General features: G+C 42.4%; 1 protein-coding gene and 1 pseudogene across 14 annotated transcripts in view; one reads left to right on the forward strand and one right to left on the reverse strand.

Moving 5' to 3' along the window:
- LOC131398867 (ral guanine nucleotide dissociation stimulator-like) overlaps positions 1-19,906 on the reverse strand; it is a 31,793-nt gene that overhangs the window by 1,916 nt on the left and 9,971 nt on the right. For 9 of the 14 annotated variants that reach the window (XR_009217013.1, XR_009217012.1, XR_009217011.1 and 6 more), the window contains one exon: positions 17,983-19,561. The exons of 1 other annotated variant lie outside the window; for it this stretch is intronic. Coding sequence is in view for 2 of the 13 variants with exons in the window: in XM_058532806.1 (XP_058388789.1) it covers positions 19,545-19,561 (17 nt within the window). In the remaining 11 variants the exon portion in view is untranslated. Of the gene's footprint in view, positions 1-4,697; positions 5,201-14,185; positions 14,330-17,982; positions 19,562-19,906 lie in introns of those variants that run through there. 4 more of the 14 variants (XR_009217005.1, XM_058532807.1, XR_009217004.1 and 1 more) reach the window with 3 other exon arrangements.
- LOC131398906 (large ribosomal subunit protein eL34-like) lies at positions 5,194-6,795 on the forward strand (annotated as a pseudogene).

Raw genomic sequence — 19,906 nt, forward strand, 5'->3', positions numbered from 1 at the left:
ACCAGGCAGTGAGGACAGTGACCCCTGAGAGAGGGGAAACCAATGAGGGGAGCCCTGTGGTCATCCTAGCTCACTGCCTGGAGAGAGTCTCCAGGGTGCAGCTTAGAGAGTGGGAGCCCATGTGGAGCCTGAGTGTCCGGGGAGGCCATGGCGTCTTCAGTTCTCAGGAAGAGAAGCAGGGAGGGGAGCGCTGCACAGGGAGAGAGCTCCAGAGACCCGCAGAGGCCCCCAGAGTCTTCAGGGGAGTACCGATCACCTGAGGGTGGGGGAGCTACCCGAGGCTCAAGAAAGAACCGTTGGATAGAAGCAGAGAGAATAGTCCTTGAATGAAAAACCTGATAATTCACAGGGCATCAGATAGAGTATTTAAAGAACATTGCTTCAGTAGTGTGCCAAAATTAGCTCTAGAATAAAGGCCACTCTCATCCTGCCTATCAAAGCTTAAAAGAAGCTTCAAAAAGATGACACTGTTTCCAAGTTTTTTTAACTGCTTCCCAGAATAAAGCTCAAGAAAATATTTATAGGAATAGAAAAATATCCAGCACCTAAGAAGGTAAAATTCACAATGTCTGGTATCCAGTGAAAAATGACAAGGTGTGCAAACAAGCAGGAAAATACAATGAATAATGAGGAGAAAAATCAGTCAATAGAAACATACCCAGAAATGACACAGACATTAAATTAGACAAAGATAGAATTAGTATATAAAGACATTAAACGGTTATTATAACTATATTCCATTTCTTTAAGAATCTAAAGGAAAGACTGAGCATATTAAGTAGAGAAATGGAAGACATTAATAAACAAACTGAACTTGTGGACATGAAAAATACAATATCTATGGTGAAAAACATACTGGATGGGATTAACAGCAGATTAGACACAATAGAAGAAAAGAATAGTAAAGGTGAATGTGTAGCAGTAGAAACTATCCAAAATGAAACACACAGAGAACAAAAGTTTAAAGCAAAATGAGCAGAGCGTCAGTGAGCTATGGGACTTCAAGTTGCTTACACTGTAACCCTGTACCTGAGGCCAAAGCTGATTGATTTATAGGTGGACACCTTGACCATGGCTGGGCCCGTGACTTTCTTCCTTGGGACTGTGAATTTAGGACCCAGAGAGAATCAAGCCAGTGTCACTCTGTGTGACTGAAGCAGGAACACAGAAATCTCCATTGTTTCCCACCAGGTAGACTGAGAAGCAGAAGAAGTTAGTGTATAACAATGGGAGGAAAGAAACAGACATAGAGGAAAGTAGAGGTGTGATATGGAGGGAGAAATCATGGAGTTTTCCAGGTCCTGGCTCCAGTTGCTTCTGAGCTTAGTTGTACCCCCGTCCTGTTCAGCTTCTTCTTAGAGTCCATGAAATATGTTTTTTTGTCACATATAATGAAAAAGGCCTTAAATTATATAGAGGTGATGCATTTGATTTTGGACTCATGATGGGAGTGTTTATGGGATATCAACATGGAAATGTCCAATAGGCAGGTGAACAGACTTCTCTGAAGTTCAGAGAACAAGTATGCACCCCAAATTTACATTTTTATTCTATCCATCTATAGAATAAATAGACTCCCTAAATCTGTAGGAGTATATGAAATTGACAATGGAGAAGATATAGAGGGAAACAAAAATAAAGCCAAGGATGGGACCTGGAAAACAACCACATTAAAGAGGCAAAAAGTGTATCCAGAGAAAGACTGAGAAGGAACATTTATCAAGGTAGGATGAGAGCATAAAGTTGAGGAAATCAAAAGAAGGCAGAATCTAAAGAAAAGGGAAATTGATAATATTGTCAAATTCCTAAAGGACCTAAGACATTCCTAAGCTTTGATTGGCAACCACCAACTTCCTATATTTCTAACCTTACTTCCTTTTTTCTGCCCATATTTACCATACTTGAGTTTATATTTCCGTTTCTCATCTCAACGTGCTAAGATAACCTTAGTTATTCATCTCTTTAGGATAGTTTGACTTTGGCAATCTTAACCCTACATTATTTACAATACCTGACAAGGATCCGATCAAAGCAGATCCACAGAGAAGAGCTGAGCCCTTCTCCCCAGAAAAACAATTGCATGCCAGTAGGACTGGGGGAGGCAAGGAAGGAGCTGGAGGAGAGCGTACGGTTTCCATAAGAGGAAGTCAGACCTCATCAATCTATCAAAGCTCTTTTGGGAGGCATATATGCATATGGACAAAAGCCCATCAACGGTGTCTATTTAGATTTCCAAAAAGCCATTCACAAAGTTCCACACAAAAGGCCATTTTAAAAATGGAGTTATCCTGGTATGATGGAGACTGGTGCAGTGCACAGGGAAGTTGCTTAGAGACAAGAAACAATGGTTTAGGATAAAAGGGCACTTCTTGGAGGAAGAAGCATGAACACGGGCATTCCCCTATGACTACCTTTGTTTAGTATTTTTATGACTTATTTGCAGGAGGGAAGGCACAATGAAAAGCCCAAGGATATGGGAATAAATTGATGTTAGTATGAGGCTATGTGAGAAGGCAGAAAATATTGAATTGTTCTTTATAGGGGCAAAAATAAAATATTGAACTTAGGGAAAAATAATCTCAAGTATACTTAGAAGTTTCTTTACTCATTCATTCATTACACAGTTATTGAGGATCTACTATGTGGCCAGATATTGTGCTACAAGTTGGAGAGAAAATAATTGAGAAGGGGTTTCTCCCTGCTGTGAGAGAGCTTAAATGGAGCAAGAAGATATTCCTGATTCTTGAGAAAAGTAAATTAAAGGTGAATAAAAGGATGTAGCTCACAGAACAGGAAACACATGGAGCTTAGTTTTCTAAGAGTTAAGCTAAGGTTGCAAAATGTAAATATACTCAAAATATTTAGATAATTCTTAAAAGGCACTGATATGCTAGCTCTGTTAAGGGAAGCTAGAATATTTGGGGCTGCATACATAATATCTCTATACATCAGGACCATTTTTTGTTGCAAGGGACAAAAACCCAATTCAAAACCAACTGAAAAAGAGGTAAGCCTGACTTCAGGCATAGCTGGGTGTGGAGAGGCAGATGTCACGAGAGCTTGGTGTGGCTCCCTCGCTCTCCACCTCTCAGCTCTCTGTTATTCTGTGTTGGTTTCATTCTAAGAGTTTTTTCACAGGGAGTAAAGGTGGCTTACATATGGGTATGGAAGGTGGAAAAAATTTCAGTTTTCTGTGTTGCACAGCACCTGTGACCCTTTTTTTCCCAGCACCCACGTCAATTCCTGAAAAAGGACAGTGAATGGCTGAACCACTCACTGTGGCCAGAAAGTTGAAGTATCATTACTGGCCGGGCCAGGGACAGCACAGCTGCCAACCCGAAGAGCCAGGGCGAGGGGGAGCAGTCAGCCTCCCAGAACCACACAGACTGAGAATGAGGAGGAAGTCGTTTCCCAAGTAGATGGTCGGCAGACAAGAAGTAAGAGAGAACAACTATCTGCTTCCTCTCTATAAGTCATCATAGACTGATTATGGTTGGGGGAGGAGCCTCTAAGATAATCCCCCTCTCATTCCTGCCTCCTGCTATTCACACCCCTGTATAATCCCCTCCCTTTCAAGGTGGGGGATTTAGTGACTCACTTCTAAAGAAAAGAATGTGGCAGAAGCATGGAACGTCACTTCTGAGATTCGGTTATAAAAGACTGGGCGTTCCAGGGGCCAGCCCCATGGCCTAGTGGTTGAGTTCAGTGCGCTCCCCTTTGGTGGCCTGGGTTCACAGGTTTGGATCCCAGGCGTGGACCTACACCACTCGTCAGCTATGCTGTGGCAGCATCCCAGATACAAAATAGAGGAAGATTGGCACAGATGTTAGCTCAGGGCCAATCTTCCTCAAGCGAAAAAAGAGGAAGATTAGCTCAGGGTGAATCTTCCTTGGCCAAAAAAAAAAAAAAAGACTGCAGGTTCCATCTTGGATGCCCTCTTTCCAGCTCTCTCTTGGATTGTTCACTCTGGGGCAGCCACCTACCATGCTGTCAGTCCTATGGAGAGGCCCAGCTAAATGAGCTTGGAAGTGGACTTTCTGAGACTGATAATAACCAGGTGTGTGAGCTTGGAAGTGGATCCCCCCCACGCCAGTCTTTAGATGAGACTGCAGACCTGGCTGACAGCTCAACTGCAGCCCCATGAGAGAACTGGAGCCAGAGGCACCCAGCTAAGCTGTCCCCAGATTCCTGACCCACAGAAACTGAGAGATCATACATTTTTATCATTATAAGCCACTAAGCTTTGGGGCAATTTGTTAAACATCAATAAATAACTAATACACTGGGGTTGGTACAATAAGGTAATATTTATGTTCTTATGTGCAAATGACCAAAAATAGGTAAATACAAGATCAGATAAACAAATCTGTTAAAATATCATATGTGATTCTGTCATGTTTGAATATTTTCTGTGTTGAATGTGAAGAAAATGAACTTTTCCCCCATAGATGAAACTATTGGGTATTATTTTTATCAATAAATAGACTGAATATATAGCAGCTGCATTGTATCTTATTAAATACAAATCTTAAATCAAGATACAGTAATTACAGCATTCTGTAGCTAGTTAAAGTCTAGACTACATTATTTGGCTGTGTTCTGGACTGTTTCTCTAATTTTTTTGTGGTTCCAATGAGATTTTCAATTGTAATTGGCGGTTAAAAAGAATCATTTTGCCAAATTTCCTTTTACTCCTTGTTTAAAAGATCTGACACGAATCACCATGAGGGAAAGGTCCATATGAGGTCAACATGACTTTGTCTTTGAGATCTGTTTACGTCTTCGTGTTGGTAGTTACCTAAGTACCTCTCCCTGATGAAAAGTCTAAAAAAATCTCAAGGGAAAAAGAAAGAGGACTGAGTCCAATATCAAAAAGATGTTTATTAAAGCCAATTTTCTTTAGCAGCAGCCTTGCAATAAAATAAAAGATATTTTTAAATGTATAAATTCATAAGCCTGGGTATAAACCTAGACTGATGTAGTTTCATAAAAATTATCAAGTTGTAACCTCTAAAAGCTAAGTAGGTAATAGAACTGTTGATTAACCTCAACTGAAGTGCTTATACCTGCTACTATATTCAGAAGTTAATAGCTACCCGGGGGCATTTTTAACTTACATGTGACGTTGAGTAGGGTTTTCCTCTGATGATCGCCCTCGTATTTCAGAAAATTCTAATTAGCAACTAATTACCATTGCACCCTGTCATCACACAACCCTCATGTTGCTGCTGTAACTTTATTTCTTCAAATAAGACAGAGGGAGGCTCCAACAAGTTCTGAAGCTGCTTTTGATAATTATATAGCACAGAGAACAACACTACCTTTGCTATTATTTCTGTAAGATATAACTGTCTCCAGACAACCAGTGCGCTCAATGTAGAGCCAAAACAATGTTGGTCTGCTTGTGTATTTGGGAGACCAGTGTCTCACAGTGAGCCTGTGTTATGTTTCCCACCGTCTCATAGGGAAGGTTATATGTCTCCAGGTTTTCTTGCAAGGCACTGGAAGCAGGGCCCTTTACTTGGGATTCATTGGAATTCAATGAATACTTAGAATTCATTACTCATTACCAGTTAACTCATTTTATGGTGCAAATTTCTTCATCCTAACCAATTCTCACTCACGTGCATAGAAAATTCCATGTTTTAACATATAGTATTACATTTGGTTGAGTTTTTTTTTTCTTTTCCTTCCTTATATAACTTTCAACTACTGTAGAGGACTGTTTTGAAACTATTTAATTGTTGTTGTTGTTCAGTCCTCTGAAGCTTAATGAGGAAAGTTGTATGAATATACACATAGTAATGCAAACATACTCCCTTATTGCCTAGGTGCTAGGTAATGCCCAAAGTTATTGAGCCCAAGGAACTGAAGTCGTGTTTGTGATGATGGATGCTTTGCAGAGAGCCAAGTCTATAGAAGCTGGAGAAGAAACAGAACTGATGGTTCCATCTTCTCTTCCAGAGACAAGAACTTCGACACCCCAGGGCCCTGAGAGGTTTAGATCACCCTGGAGCTGTTGCAAAGCTAATCTGGTGCCATTATGTGGAAATGGAGGGATTCTGTGCACCACCACCCTGATTTCACATTGGAAAGCCAAGGGTTTTTTATTCCAACTCCAGACAATTCCACAGAGAAGTGGTTATTATGTATGATTATTTGCCTACTTAAACTACAAAAGTTTTCTATATATAATAGCAAAAAAAGAAACCATAAAGGAAAGCCTGATAGATTTTGCTACAAAAAAGGGAAAACATTTCCAAGTAAAAAAAAAAATACAGTAAATAAAACTAAAAGGCAAATGAAAATAATGGAAGGTATTGGCAAAATGTATGACAAAGGATTAGGGCTAATGTTTGTAATACACAGTTCTTTTTAATCTCTATAAATACAATTAAGTTTCTTTTTCTTTTCCTTTTCTGGGGATAGTGTCTAGAGGCATTCAAAATGGTCCAGCACTTGACATACTGTTGTAGGCTATCTTACAATACAGCTTCCAGCAATGCCAGGCTGTCCTGAGCCCCTGGTATTAGAATTGTCTATCTGTATACCAAGAAGGGAGGGACAACACCAGAATCCACATGTCGCGTGTGCCCAGGTCAGCTTCAAGGAGTTCATGCCGTGAGACCTAAAGTTCTTATGAGATTGTCTAAAACAAAAAAACATATCATCTGGGCCTGTGGTGCCTCCATGGTTGCTAAATGTGTCTGTGACAGGATCAAGTATGCTTTTCTAAAGGAGGAACAGAAAATCATTGTGAAAGTGTCGACGGCACAAGCACAGTCAGAAAGCTAAATTTAAAAATGGAGATTTTTTTGAATAATAAAAATAAAATCAAAAGCCTTCTAAAAATTTAAGTTTCTTCTGTTCCTACATCATGGGAAAGTGGATGGGCATATTTTCACCAAATTGGGAGATATATTTGGGGTGACCTGACTTAAAATATAGCCTATGTGTTGTACAAGAGGTCCATTTGGGAGGACCCTGGGGAAAACCAAGGGAGTTGGGCAGTGCTGCGTTAGAGCAGTTGGACCTGAGGCTCAAAGCAAGGCCCTTGGGAGTGTCCATTGGGTCAGACATACTAGCTGAAGTATCAATGGTATTGACACTGGCTAAAGCATAGAGTGTTGTGAGGACTCAATGAGATCATCCATGTAAAGTGCTGAACTCAATGCCTGGCACATTCACTCACTGATTAATTTACTCAGTAAATTTTTATTGAGTGACTGCTGTATACCAGGTGCTGTGTTGGGTGCTAGGGATACAGCAGTGATCAAAACAGACAGCCATCTCCACCCTCTTGGGGCTTACATTCTGCTTAGGTTCCTTTTTTTCTAAATTATCCAATTTGCTGGCATGTAATTGTTCATAGCAGTCTCTGATAATCCTGTGTATTTCTGTGATATCAGTTGTAATGCCTCCTTTTTAGTTTAAATTTTACCTATTTCAGTCTTGTCTCTTTTCTTGGTTAGTCTAGCTAAAGGTCTGTCTATTTTATCTTTTCAAAAAACCAACTCGTATTTTTGGTGATCTTTTCTATTGTCTTTCTAGGCTCTATTTCATTTATTTATGCTCTAATCTTTATTATTTCTTTCCTTCTGCTAACCTTTGGGTTCGTTTGTTCTCCTTTTTCTAGTTTTTATAGCTTCTTGAAGCATAAAGCTAGGTTGTTTGTTTGAGATTTCTTTTTTCTTAGTGTAGCCATTTGTCACTTTATACTTCCCTCTTAGAAATATTTTTGCTGCATCCCATACGTTTTTGTATGTTGTGTTTCCATTTTCTTTGACTCAAGGTATTTTTTGATATCTTCTTTAAACTATTGATCCTTCAGAAGTATGTTGTGTAATTTCCACATATTTGTGAATTTTCCAGTTTTCCTCCTGTTATTGTTTTCTCGTTTCACACCTTTGTGTTTGGAAAAGATAGCTGGGATGATTTCAGTTTTTTAAAATTTGTTAAGATTTGTTTTGTGGCCCAACATTCTGTCTATCCTGGAGAATCATCCATGTGTAAGGAAGGAAAAGAAAAATGTGTATTGTGCTGCTCTTGGATGGGATGTTCTAGACAAGACTTGTCGTTCCTTTTGGTCAATAGTGTTTTTTCACTTCTGCTGTGTCCTCATTGATTTTCTGTCTCAATGATCTATCCATTGTTGATAGTGGGGGAATGAAGTCCCCTCCTACTATTTTATTACTCTCGATTTCTCCTCTCATTTCTGTTAATTTTTACTTTATATAGTTAGGTGCTCCGATGTTGAGTGCAGTATATTTACAGTTTTTATGTCCTCTTGATGAACTTCCCCTGTATCAATATATAGTGACCTCCTTGTCTCTGGTGAACAGATTTTGACTGAAAGATTATTTTGTCTGACATAAGTATAGCCACTCCTGCTCTCTTTTGGTTACCATTTGCATGTTATTTAGTTCAATTCCTTCATTATTACTCTATGTATGTCCTAAAAGCTAAAATCAGTCTTTCGTATGTAGCACAATGTTATATCTTGTTTATTTTGTCTGTTCAGCCATCCTGTGTCTTTGATTGGAGAATTTAATCCATTCACCATTAAAGTAGTTATTGGCGGGTTAGGACTTACTATTGCCCTTTTGTGTGTGTGTGTGTGTGTGTGTGTGAAGATCAGCCCTGAGTTGACACCTGCTGCCAATTCTCCTCTTTTTTACTGAGCAAGATTGGCCCTGGGCTAACATCCGTGCCATCTTCCTCTACTTTATGTGGGATGTCTGCCAAAGCGTGGCTTGATGAGCAGTGTGTAGGTCCACGCCCAGGATCTGAACCTGCTAACCCCGGGCCACCAGAAGCAGAGTACACAAACTTAACCACTATGCCACCAGGCCAGCTCCACTATTGCTCTTTTTTGGATTTTCTGGTGGTTTTGTAGTTTCTTTCTTCCTCTCGCTGTCGTCTCTTGTGATTTGTTGATTTTTTTGTAGTTCTATGATTTGATTCTTTTCTCATTATCTATTGTGTATCTACTAGAGAATTTTTCTTTGTGGTTTCCATGAGGCTTATGTAAAATATCTCCTACCTATAGAAGTGCAACTTAAAGTGATAACAACTTGACTTTAATTGCATACAAATCTATACACTTTTATTTCTCCCCTCATTCACATTTTATGCTATTGATGTCACATTTTACATATTATTATATTGTGTATCCACTAACAAATTACTGTAGCTATAGTTATTTTAATATTTTTGCTTTTAACATTCATACTATAGTTAAAAGTGTTATGCACCATCATTACAGTGTTGGAATATTCTCAATTTAACTATATGTTACCTTTACCAGTTAGATTTATACTTTCATATGCTTTCATGTTGTTACTTAGTGTTTTTTCATTCAACTTGAAGAACTCCCTTGAGAATGTCTTGTAAGGCAGGTCTTGTATTGATGAATTCCCTCAGCTTTTGTTGGTCTGGGAATGTCTTCATCTTATCTTCATTTCCGAAGGACAGCTTTACTGAATAAGGTGTTCTTGATTTGCAGTGCTTTTCTTTCAGCACTTGCGATAGGTCACCCCACTCCCTCCTGGCCTGCAAGGTTTCTGCTGGGAAAACTACAACCCCTTTAAATGTGATGAGTCACTTCTCTCTTGCTGATTTCAAAATTCTCTTTTTGTTTTTGACTTATGACGATTTGATTATAATGTGTCTTGGGGTAATATTCATCACATTGAACTTGGTGGGGTCCTTTGAGCTTCAAGAACCTGAATATCTATATCCCTCCCAAGATTTAGGAACTTTTCAGTCATTATTTCTTTAAATAAGCTTTCTGCCCATCTCGCTCTCTCTCTTCTCCCTCTGGGACTTCCTAGTATGCGTATTCCTTCCCATGGTGGTGTCCCATAGATCTCATACACTTTTTCACTCTTTTTCATTATTTTTTCTTTTTGATCTCCCAACTGGATGATTTCAAATGATGTTTTTGAGTTTGCTTATTTTTTCTTCTGCATGATAAAATCTGCTGTTGAAGCTCTCTCGAATTTTTGGTGTTGTCATTATACTAGGATTTCTGTTTGATTCTTGTTTATGATTTCTATTTCTCTATTAATCACCTCATTTTGTTCATTCATTATTCTCCTGCATTTGTTTAGTTGTCTGTGTTCTCTTGCATCTTATTCAGCTTCTTTAAGATGACTATTTTGAATTTTTTGTCAGGCAGTTTGTAGATCTCCATTTCTTTGAGTTAGGTTACTGGAACTTTGTTACTTTTGATGGTGTCATGTTTTCCTGATTCTTTATGATCTGTGTAGCTCTGTACTGTTGTTAGTACATGTGAAGAAGCAAATACTTCTTCAAGCCTTACAGACTGGATTCCACTGGTAAAAATCCTTCTCCTGTCAGGTCCGTGGTCTGAAGGGTTTGCCTCCAAGGTCACAGTCAAGCCTACTGGAGATGGGTCACGTGGTTGTGGCTGGGTCCACAGTGGTGTCCATGATTTGTGGGCCTGTTACTAGGGGCTTGGGCAAGCTGAATCCTGTCTGGCCCCTCAGTGGATAGGACTGCATCCAGGACCTTGGTCAATAGGGCTGGCTGGGACAAAGGTCCACTTCAGGGTTCACATTTGAGTCTGCAGAAGGTGGACCTGTTTCCAGGTGTGTGGATGGTTAAATGGTAAATCTCTTGTCAGATTCCTGGGATGGCCCCACCAGGACACTAGGTGGATCCCTGGGTGGCAGGACTAGCCCAGTGCCACAGCTTAGAGGTGTTCTAAATAAGTCACAGGGCTCCTTCAGATCTGCAGCCAGATTGAGGTCTGCAGGTCCTCCTTAGAAGGCACAGATGGGGTGCCTCCTACCAGGTCCTTGGGTGGGCATGTCGGCTCCCTCACTGCTGCTGAGAGGGGCTGGAGCCACGTTACAGGACTGCTTCAGAACTCATGGTTGGACCTAGGTTAGTGGACCTGCCTCCAGGGGCAGAGATGGGCGTGTCTCCCAGCAGGTCCCTGGACAGGCATAACTGCTACTGGAGTGTGGCTTGGATGGATGGGAGCCAGGTTACAGGGCTGATTCAAGATCCACTTTTGGAATGATGTCCGTGGGCCATCCTCTGGGGACATGGATGTGTGTATCTCCCACTGGGTCTCTGTAGAAACTTGTCTGCTCCTGGAACATGGCTGAGAGAAGCTGTAGCTTGGTCATAGGCCACTTCAGGGTCCACAGCAAGGACCAAGGCAGACAGGCCTGTTACCTAAGACACAGAGAGGCGTAACTCCCTCTGGGTCTCTTGGTGGTTGGTGCTGATGGCAGGACCAAAGCCAAATGGGGCTGTAGCCAATTCAACAAGGAAACGAGGCTTTTAGCGTGGCTGCAGCCAGGGATATGGTCAGCAAGCCTGAGACCTGGCTGTGGGGTTGCCTTCTCAAAGAAAAGTCCCTCCCCGGTCTTGGGCTCCACCAGTGTTTCACAGCTGCCTACTTGGATCTCGAAGCTCCCAAAAAGGCACTTTTGTCCGTAGATGGCTGCCAAATTATTGTTCCTATGGGAAGACAAGAGGAGGAAACGTCCTATCCACTGTCTTGCTGTCATCCCCATAGGTATGATCCTTTCGGTTACTGTGGGGATTACATAAAACATCTTATAGTGATAACAATCTATTCTAAATGGATAACAACTTAACTTCCATTGCATACAAAAACATTACTCCCTTACATTTCCACCCCACACTTTATGTTATCACTTTCAAAATTACATATTTTTATATTTTGTATCTATTAACATAGTTTTATTGTTATAGTTACCCTCTGTGCTTTTACCTTTTAAATGGTATACGAGAATTTTAAGTGATTTTTGTTACCGTTATCACAGGATTCTGTATTTGTCTATATGTTTACCCTACCAGAGAGCTTTCTATTTTCATGTTTTCATTTGCTTTCTAGTGTCCTTGTGTTTCAAGATGAAGGACTCTTTTACAATTCTCCTAAGGCAGTTCTGTTGGTGATGCTCTTCCTCAGGTTTGTTTATCTGGGGAGGTCTTTATCAAGCCTTCATTTTTGAAGGACAGTTCTGCTTGATATAGTATGCTTGGTTGGCAGGGTTTTTAAAATCTGACTGCACTTTGAATATATCATCCCACTCCCCTCTGGCAGGCCTGTAATGCTCCTGCTGAGAAATTGCAGATAGTTTTATAGGTCTTCGCTTGTATCTGATAGGTCCCTTTCATGCTGCTTTCAAGATTCTCTCTCGTCTGGGACCTTTGTCAGTTTGACTATAACGTGTTTAGCTGGGGCTTTTTAAGCTTCTTGAGTTTGGATGTTCATTTCCTTCTTCAGATTTGGGAAGATTTCAGCCATTATTTCTGCAAAGAAGCTCTCTTCCCCTTTCTCTCTCTTTTCTCTTTCTGGGACTCCCATATGTGTATTGATCTGATTGATGAAGTTGCAAAAATCCCTTATGCTTTCTTCATTTTTCTTTATTCTTTTTGTTCCTGTGACTCAAGGATTTCAAATGACTTATCTTCAAGTTCACTGATTATTTCTTCTGCTTGATGAACTCTGGTGTCCAACCACACTTGTGAATTGTCCAACTCAGTTATTATATTGTTCAACACAAGAATTTTTTGAGGTCATTTTTATATTTCTTGTTGGATATTCTGATTTTGTTCATGAATCATTTTCTTGATTTAATTTGTGTCTTTCTATGTTCTGATGTAGCATGTTGAACTTCTTTAAGGCAATTATTTTGAATTTTTGGTCAGGCAATTCATAGATCCCTGTTTCTTTAGGATCAGTTTCTGGAGATTTATTTTATTACTTTAATTGGGCTTTTTCCTGCAGCCAAACCTGGACACAGTTCACAAGCAGAAGCCTTGTGCTCTCTCTAACAGTTGGGGGCAAAGGAGGGAATGTGGAATTGTAGGGTTTCCACTTCAGCTGTCTGTGTGTGCTGGCCCTTCATCCTTGGCAGGTTCCTAGGTGTGATTTATGGTCTCTGAGAGAGGGTGGGACAGAGCTTCAGGAGTGGGTTCTGGAGCCAGACTGCCTGCCAGACTTCCAAATCCTGGCCCCACCCATTAGAGCATTGTGACCATGCATAAACTCACTCATCATCTAGGAACCTTGCAAATAATTGTGCTACTTCAAAGAGGAAACAATACTACTTGGCAGATGGTAATCCCTTCTGATTCATTCATTCAAAGCTATTCACTCATTGAACAAGCAATATGAGGATAAAGAGATGTCTCCATAGGACGTGCTGTGACAAGCTCACAGTCACTGGAGACACAGACACAGACATGTAGACTCCAGAGGGTGTGAAAAGATTATAGGAGAAACACAAATAATGAGGAAGGAGAGGCAGGGTGGTGGATGAGAGGCAGGAGGTAACTCAACTGCAGATGGGACATTTGGGCTGAGGTCAGTAGGATGGTAGGATTGCTACAGTTAGAGATGAGGAGAGAGCCCCCACTGTGCAGATGAAGACAGGAAGGCAGGACATGTTAGAAGAAGAGAGGGGATCTAATATGGTGGCCATGTAGTGGCCTTAGATGATCAGGGGCAGGGAGTGGGCACAAAGCAACAAGGCCAGATCGGCCCCTCTGTAAGAGGACCCATAAACTAAGGATAAAATTTGGGCTTTTATCCCATAGGCAACAGGATACCATGTGATCAGGTGGTCATTTGGGAAGTTTCCTCTGGAGGACTTGAGCAGTTCCAGCTGGGGGCAGGTCACTGTTACAACACACAGTGGGAAAGCCACAGTCTTTATAACAACAAAACCAGCTGTAACCACGTGAGATTTCTTATTGTACAAGAAACTTCAAAACCCAAGGATCCCAGGATATGTTACAGTCCCTGCTAACATTTGTCCTGCTTAGCACCCTCTACACTGTGTCTGAGTCGGTCCTCACACCAGTGCTGTGAGGTGGGGACAATCAGCTCCTGCTTAGAGCACGAGGTCACACAGCTAGGATATGGGAGTCAGGATTTGAGCACTAGTCTGGGGAGGTCCTGAGCCGGCCTGCCTCGCCATCTTCTCATAAGAAAGGGTGCTGCCCCTTCACAGGAAAGTGTTCCACAGCTGCAACTACTTCACATTCTACAGCGTGCTGCTGGGCCTGGGCGCCTGCCTCTCCAGGCTGCTCAGCAGCTGCCTCGAGGGCACGTGGCTGACTGCCCGCCTAGACAAGGCCACCATGCAGAATGGCTGTGAGGGAGCAGACGTGGGTAAGTGGCCCATCCCAACTGGCCACACGTCTGGGGAGGGCTGGTCTTGCACCTTTGTAGAAGCTGCCTGGAGGTCAGGTATCAGCAGTTCACAGTTCACACTCTTCACTTGTGCTCAGAGCTTACCTTCCCGTGGAGGCTATAAAGCTGAGTGGGAAAAACATTCAACCCAGTGGTTAGAAGGGAGTTTAAGTCTACTAAGTAACCAGCACTTTTGACAGACCTTTGAAGTATAATGGAGGGCAGAGAGAGGTAGCGGGATTCGAGCTGAACAATTAGAAGTTTAATTTATGGATGCGTGGCTTAGACATTTTTGAGAAAGAATGCCTTTTAGATTTAATGGTGTCAGTTGGAAACTTATTTAGTCAAGAAAAATGGTCTGTTCAGTTGAAATACTTCAAAATCAGCCATTTCTGTGCAGCAAAGGTAGTTTTTCTACTTCGGTCCCATGTCTATTCATGCAGTCATCCATTTGTCATGTGACTGATGCCTTCTCTCTATTAGCCACAGCAGCTCCCAGCCCCTTTGAGATTCAAATTCCTCACAAGATGGATGGACTAGAATGTGATCTCTATGAGCCCTTCCAGCTTTTTGTACCTCATTTTCTAGATTCTCAGCAAAGACACAGGCACCATTTAGGAACAAATTGATGCTGGGCCAGCCTGTGACCTACTGCCTGGCTTGACTTGCCTTTGGGATTTTGGGGGCTCTATGTGGACCATTATCACACCAACCCATGCTCATCAGCTTTTCTCGCATCCTGATTGCAGGCCACAGGCTGTCAAATACTGGGGCCTAAATCAGTCAGCAGGTAATGCCTGCTGTTTGAATCCACACTGGGGTTGAACTCCAGGACACAAGTACGCTGACTTCCCTGGTATCCCTGAGATGCCTGAGATGCTTCAGGTTCCCCCTCCCCTGCCCCCTTTCTCCACACTCCACGCCCTGGGAGCCCTTCTACCTGGGAGATCAGGAGGCTTAGCCCCCTGTCAGCCTGGCCATGGGACCCCTGAAGCCTTGTGTCCTTGCCCTTCCAAATAGGCCCTTCTCTTTTTCCTGGAAATGAACTCTACCTCTGCTAGCTGAGTCCTCCATCCCCCATTTCTTGGAGTCTCTGTCCATATTCCAGGCTGCAGGCCTGCTGCCCTCCAAGATGGGGCTCAGTTTTGCCTAATCTGCCCTGTTGCTCACCAGAAGCTCTCTAGGTCACCAACTCCTGCCCCCTCAAGGCTCTATACTGTCTACTCCCACCCCTTCCACCCCTATTCCTCTGCTCTGACTTCTCCTTGGAAGCCCATAGCCATGTCTTATCTGTGGACATTCAGTGCCAGTCGGGACTCAGCTCATTTCTGTTCCTAACACTGTAGATACCCAGCTCTGTGGGACAACCTCAGATCCCTCCAGCCATCTTCATGTCCCCGGGAGTCCTGGTCCAGCTCCTTTCACATGTCACACCACCCAGAAAGCTTTTCCAACAGCCTCTGAGAAGAACAGAGACAAGCTGCCCCTTCCCCTGGTCCATCTACTCTGATTCTATCTTAGGTTCCTGCCTCTCAGCTAGGTCCAGGATGAGGTGGCTCCTGCTGCAGACTTTGATCCATAACCCTAGACTGGTCATCCTCAGAAAATCAAAACCAGGCCATGGTTCCTGTGAATTTACCCAGATTCTGCAGACATGGTTCAAGAGTTGACACTGTCCTCCAGCATCTGCTCCAAGGCCACTCCAGGATGTCTGCCCCCTAGAGAGATGCAGACTACCCAGAAGTTGTCCCTTGCAGTGTGATAGGACGGCACAACCACTGTCCATGCAGATGGCATACAGCACTGTCTACTCGGGGCTGGCCACGAGCTGAGCTCAGCTGGGCTGAGTGATCAAGTCTTAGGTCTATTTCACTCCCTCGGCAAAAAGATCAGTACTAGTGAAGAGTTCTGTTGATCAAACTTTGCCCAATGATTTCCACCATTCATGGGTAGGAGCAGCCTCAGGGAGTTGCATGTTAAGAAGCACTTAGTTTGACTACATGGCAGAACTTTGTTTTACTGAAGAAGGTGATAAATTATCTACATCAGGGCCTTTTAACTGTGTGGCTCTATTTTTCTCTGGAAGAAGTATGGCCTCAACCCAACAAGATTCCCATTGCTTCCTCCTTTCTATGTCTTACAGTGCATGGGCTAGAACGTAATTTACGATCCATCCTCCAATCTGGTAGGGCAAGCAGGAATACAATGAGCTCTCTCTCCCTTGGCTATTGGGATGATGAAAGGATCAGAAGTGACCTGGCCTTGTTCACGTGGAAGACACACAGATTCTCTCTGACAGGGTGGAGTCACCTAGGAAATCCACCTGTCTGAGGAGGCAGAGGTGGGGTGGATAGGCATTCTATGTGGGGGACAAGAAGAGCAGAGGTGTGGGAGGTGGAAAGCCCTGGGCATGTTTGAGGAGGGTGATCCATCTGGTGTGTTGAGTTTAAGAGTGTTGGAGGCTGCTTAGGCCATTCTGAGGAGGCCAGAATGCCAGGCTGGGAGGCCCAGGGCTTACCCAAATTCTTCACATTTCAAGCATAAGGTCTGTGATGTCCTGAGACCTGTTCAAAGTCTGACCATTCAAAGTCACTCACAAAGCTTGTGCAAGAGCTATGAGGACCCACCAACACAATGAGGGAAGTCCTGTCCACCTCGTGAGTCCCACAGCCACTGAAATTCAGTAATCATTAGTGAGCACCTATTGTAAACTCAGTCGTGTTGCTAGGTGTGTTTTCCTCTTTTAACTTAATCCGCACAACTAAGCTTTGTCATTCTGCTTTCAGAAACTGAGGAAACTGGGACTCAGAGTGTTGGGATCCCCACACCACCAATTTCTAGTTGTGTGACATCCGCCAAACTACTTTGCCTTTCTGTGCTCCTTTTACTGTATATATAAATAGGGAGTGATACCTACCACATCCAAAATTCTTCTGAGGACAAAACGAGTTTATGCATTCAAACACTGTCAATCTAGTATGTGACATGTCCTACACTCCCCATAAATATCAGTTATTGTTTTTTGTAATGTGACACTTTGTGGTGATCTGATGACTATCTTCGCACCTCTCACTGTTCTCCCAGATCCATGAAGAAAGAGGCCTTCTCCAGTTTTACTCACCATTACCAAGTACGTGCCTGTAACGTGGTAAGATCTTGGAATAAGTAGAAGAACAAGGCTATGATGAATGAGTCTTTCAGCCATGAATTCAATACTGAAATCACTACTGGCATCACGGACAAGTGGGAACGAGAAGAAGATCAGGAACACGGGGTTCTGGTCTGAGCTCTGCCACTAGCACAAATCTCAGTTTCCCTGAATGAGAGCTAGTGCTGCCATTACAGTCAGTGCTCCTCACTTGCATCCAGCCAGTGCTTACTGAGCACGTGCTACGTGCATTTGCCATTCCAGGGACACAGGACACCTAAGGAGATGAGGTCCTGCTGCAGCACGTGGCACAGGCCTCTCTTGCAGCTCCTGCTGTGATGGTCTCTCAGTCTCTTCCCTGGACTGCTTGTGAGTTCCTCAAGGGAAGCGATCAGGTCTCTCTCATTCATGATGGCATTATGTATTGATAAAAGGTATAATCCATCAAGACGATGTCACAATTTTAAACACACATATCTAACAGCAGAGCTCCCAAAACATATGAAGCAAAATCGACAGAATTGAAAGGAGAAATAGACAGTTCTCCAACAATAATGGAGATTTCAATACTCCACTTTCAAAAAAGGATATTACAACCGGACAGAAAATCACTAAGGAAATAAAGAACAACACCATAATCAATTAGACTTAACCTTCCACCCAAAACAGCAGAATATGTATTCTTCTCAAGTGCATATGGAACATTCCCCAGGAGAGACCATATTTTAGGCCCCCAAACAAGTCTTAGCAAATTTTTAAAACATTGAAATCAAATAAAATATAATTTCTAATCACAGTGGAGTGAAATTAGAAATCAAGAACAGGAAGAAAACTGGAAAAAATCATAAATACATAAAAATTAAACAATACAGCATTAACACCCAGTGGATGAAAGTTGAAAATATGAGGGACACTAGAAAACACCTTGAATAAAATGAAAATGAAAATACAACCTACCAAACTCATGGGATGCAGAAAAAGAAACGCTCACTGGGAAATTTATAGTTGTAAATGCCTACATTAGAAGAAGAAAGATCTCAAAACCATAACCTAACTTTACACCTTGAAGAGTAGAAAACGAAGAGTAAACCAACCCTGAAACCAGCAAAAAGAGGCTTATAATAAATATAAGAGCAGAGGTGAAATAAAGAACAGGAAAACAAGAGGGAAAATCAGTCAAATCAAAAGTGTTTTCTAGGAAAAAAGCAATAAAATTGGCAAACTTTTAGCTAGACTAACCAGCAAAAAAGAAAATGGATAAAATTATTATAACCAGAAATGAAAGTTGGATATTACTACCACCTCTATGGGAATAAAAATGATTATAAGATTGTACAGTCTTCTTTGCCAACGAAGAAGCCCTCCCAGCCCTGCGTGAGGGGGTGAACTCTGCTTTTCCTAAGGACTCGGTAATGGTCTCCCCCGGGAAGCTGCCTTGCAAGTACTGCTGATTCTCCTGAGGACCTACACCCACCAGTCCCATTTGCTACTAGACCTAGTAGCCTCAATTCCCAGCATGTCCCAGAGACTGAAGTGTAAAATATGACCCATGAGGAGTTGTGCTACGTTCCAAAATAGCTGCATCCTTTCCCCAGTGTATACAGAAACAAATCTAGGAAAACTGTGTGCAAATGGCTATTAAGGGGTTTGGATAATGGCGGAAGGAACATAAAGTTGGATCCGGTCTAATTTATTGATATGGGCCCACTAAGCAGAGATTCTCTACTCTTTGCTGTGTCTTGAGAGGGCACAAAGAGTTCCAGCAGTGTCATTGGTTGCCGGGAATACACTAAGTGAGGCTGACCTTCCTTGGTCTCCTATAGAAGAAGGTATCCAAGGCTTAGGTGGTTGGAACGTTAGAGTGTATTTATCATGTAAGACATGCCTACCCACCCCAACAGGGTCCAGAGGACACACTTGCACTACTGCTGTGGAAATAAATTCATGAGGGCAGCCCCAGAGTCCGTGAAGAGCTCTGTGGCCACTCTCCTCTTTAGGGCAGACATTACAGTGGAACTGCTGCCAGTGACCTGGGATCTTGATATGCAGTGAGGACACCTGGATCCCGGGGCAGCAGAGACCAAGCAGAGGCACTGAATCTCAAGAGACAAGGTGGTTATGGTTTCTGTAATGGATAGTGGAGTCAAGGCAATAATGAGAATCCATTTGACTCACAGAAACCTATGGTGGTAGCTAGTTGATCCGAGTGTCTGTAGAGGGAAAGAGAAGGCAGTCGATGAAATTCTTGATCTGTGTAAGAATAGTTCTAGATCAAGTGAACAGAAGTCTAACTTGAATCACTGAAACAGTCATGGCCCTTCAATCATTTCCCACCCCTGAGCCACTTGACAGATACAGGAGCCCTGGTGTGAAGGGGAGACTGATTCCTTTGACTAAGGATCTAGATATACTATTTAAAATTAAAACGGTTAATCTTTTCCCAACCTTCCCCCAAAGGATGTACAGCCTTTTGTGATGGTGACCATACATTAGGGAAAAGGAAATAATCAGAATTATAGGGATTATTGAATACAGGTTCTGAAGTGACACACTAA

The sequence above is a fragment of the Diceros bicornis genome, chromosome 36 (assembly GCF_020826845.1).
Source record: "Diceros bicornis minor isolate mBicDic1 chromosome 36, mDicBic1.mat.cur, whole genome shotgun sequence".
NCBI lineage: Eukaryota > Metazoa > Chordata > Mammalia > Perissodactyla > Rhinocerotidae > Diceros > Diceros bicornis.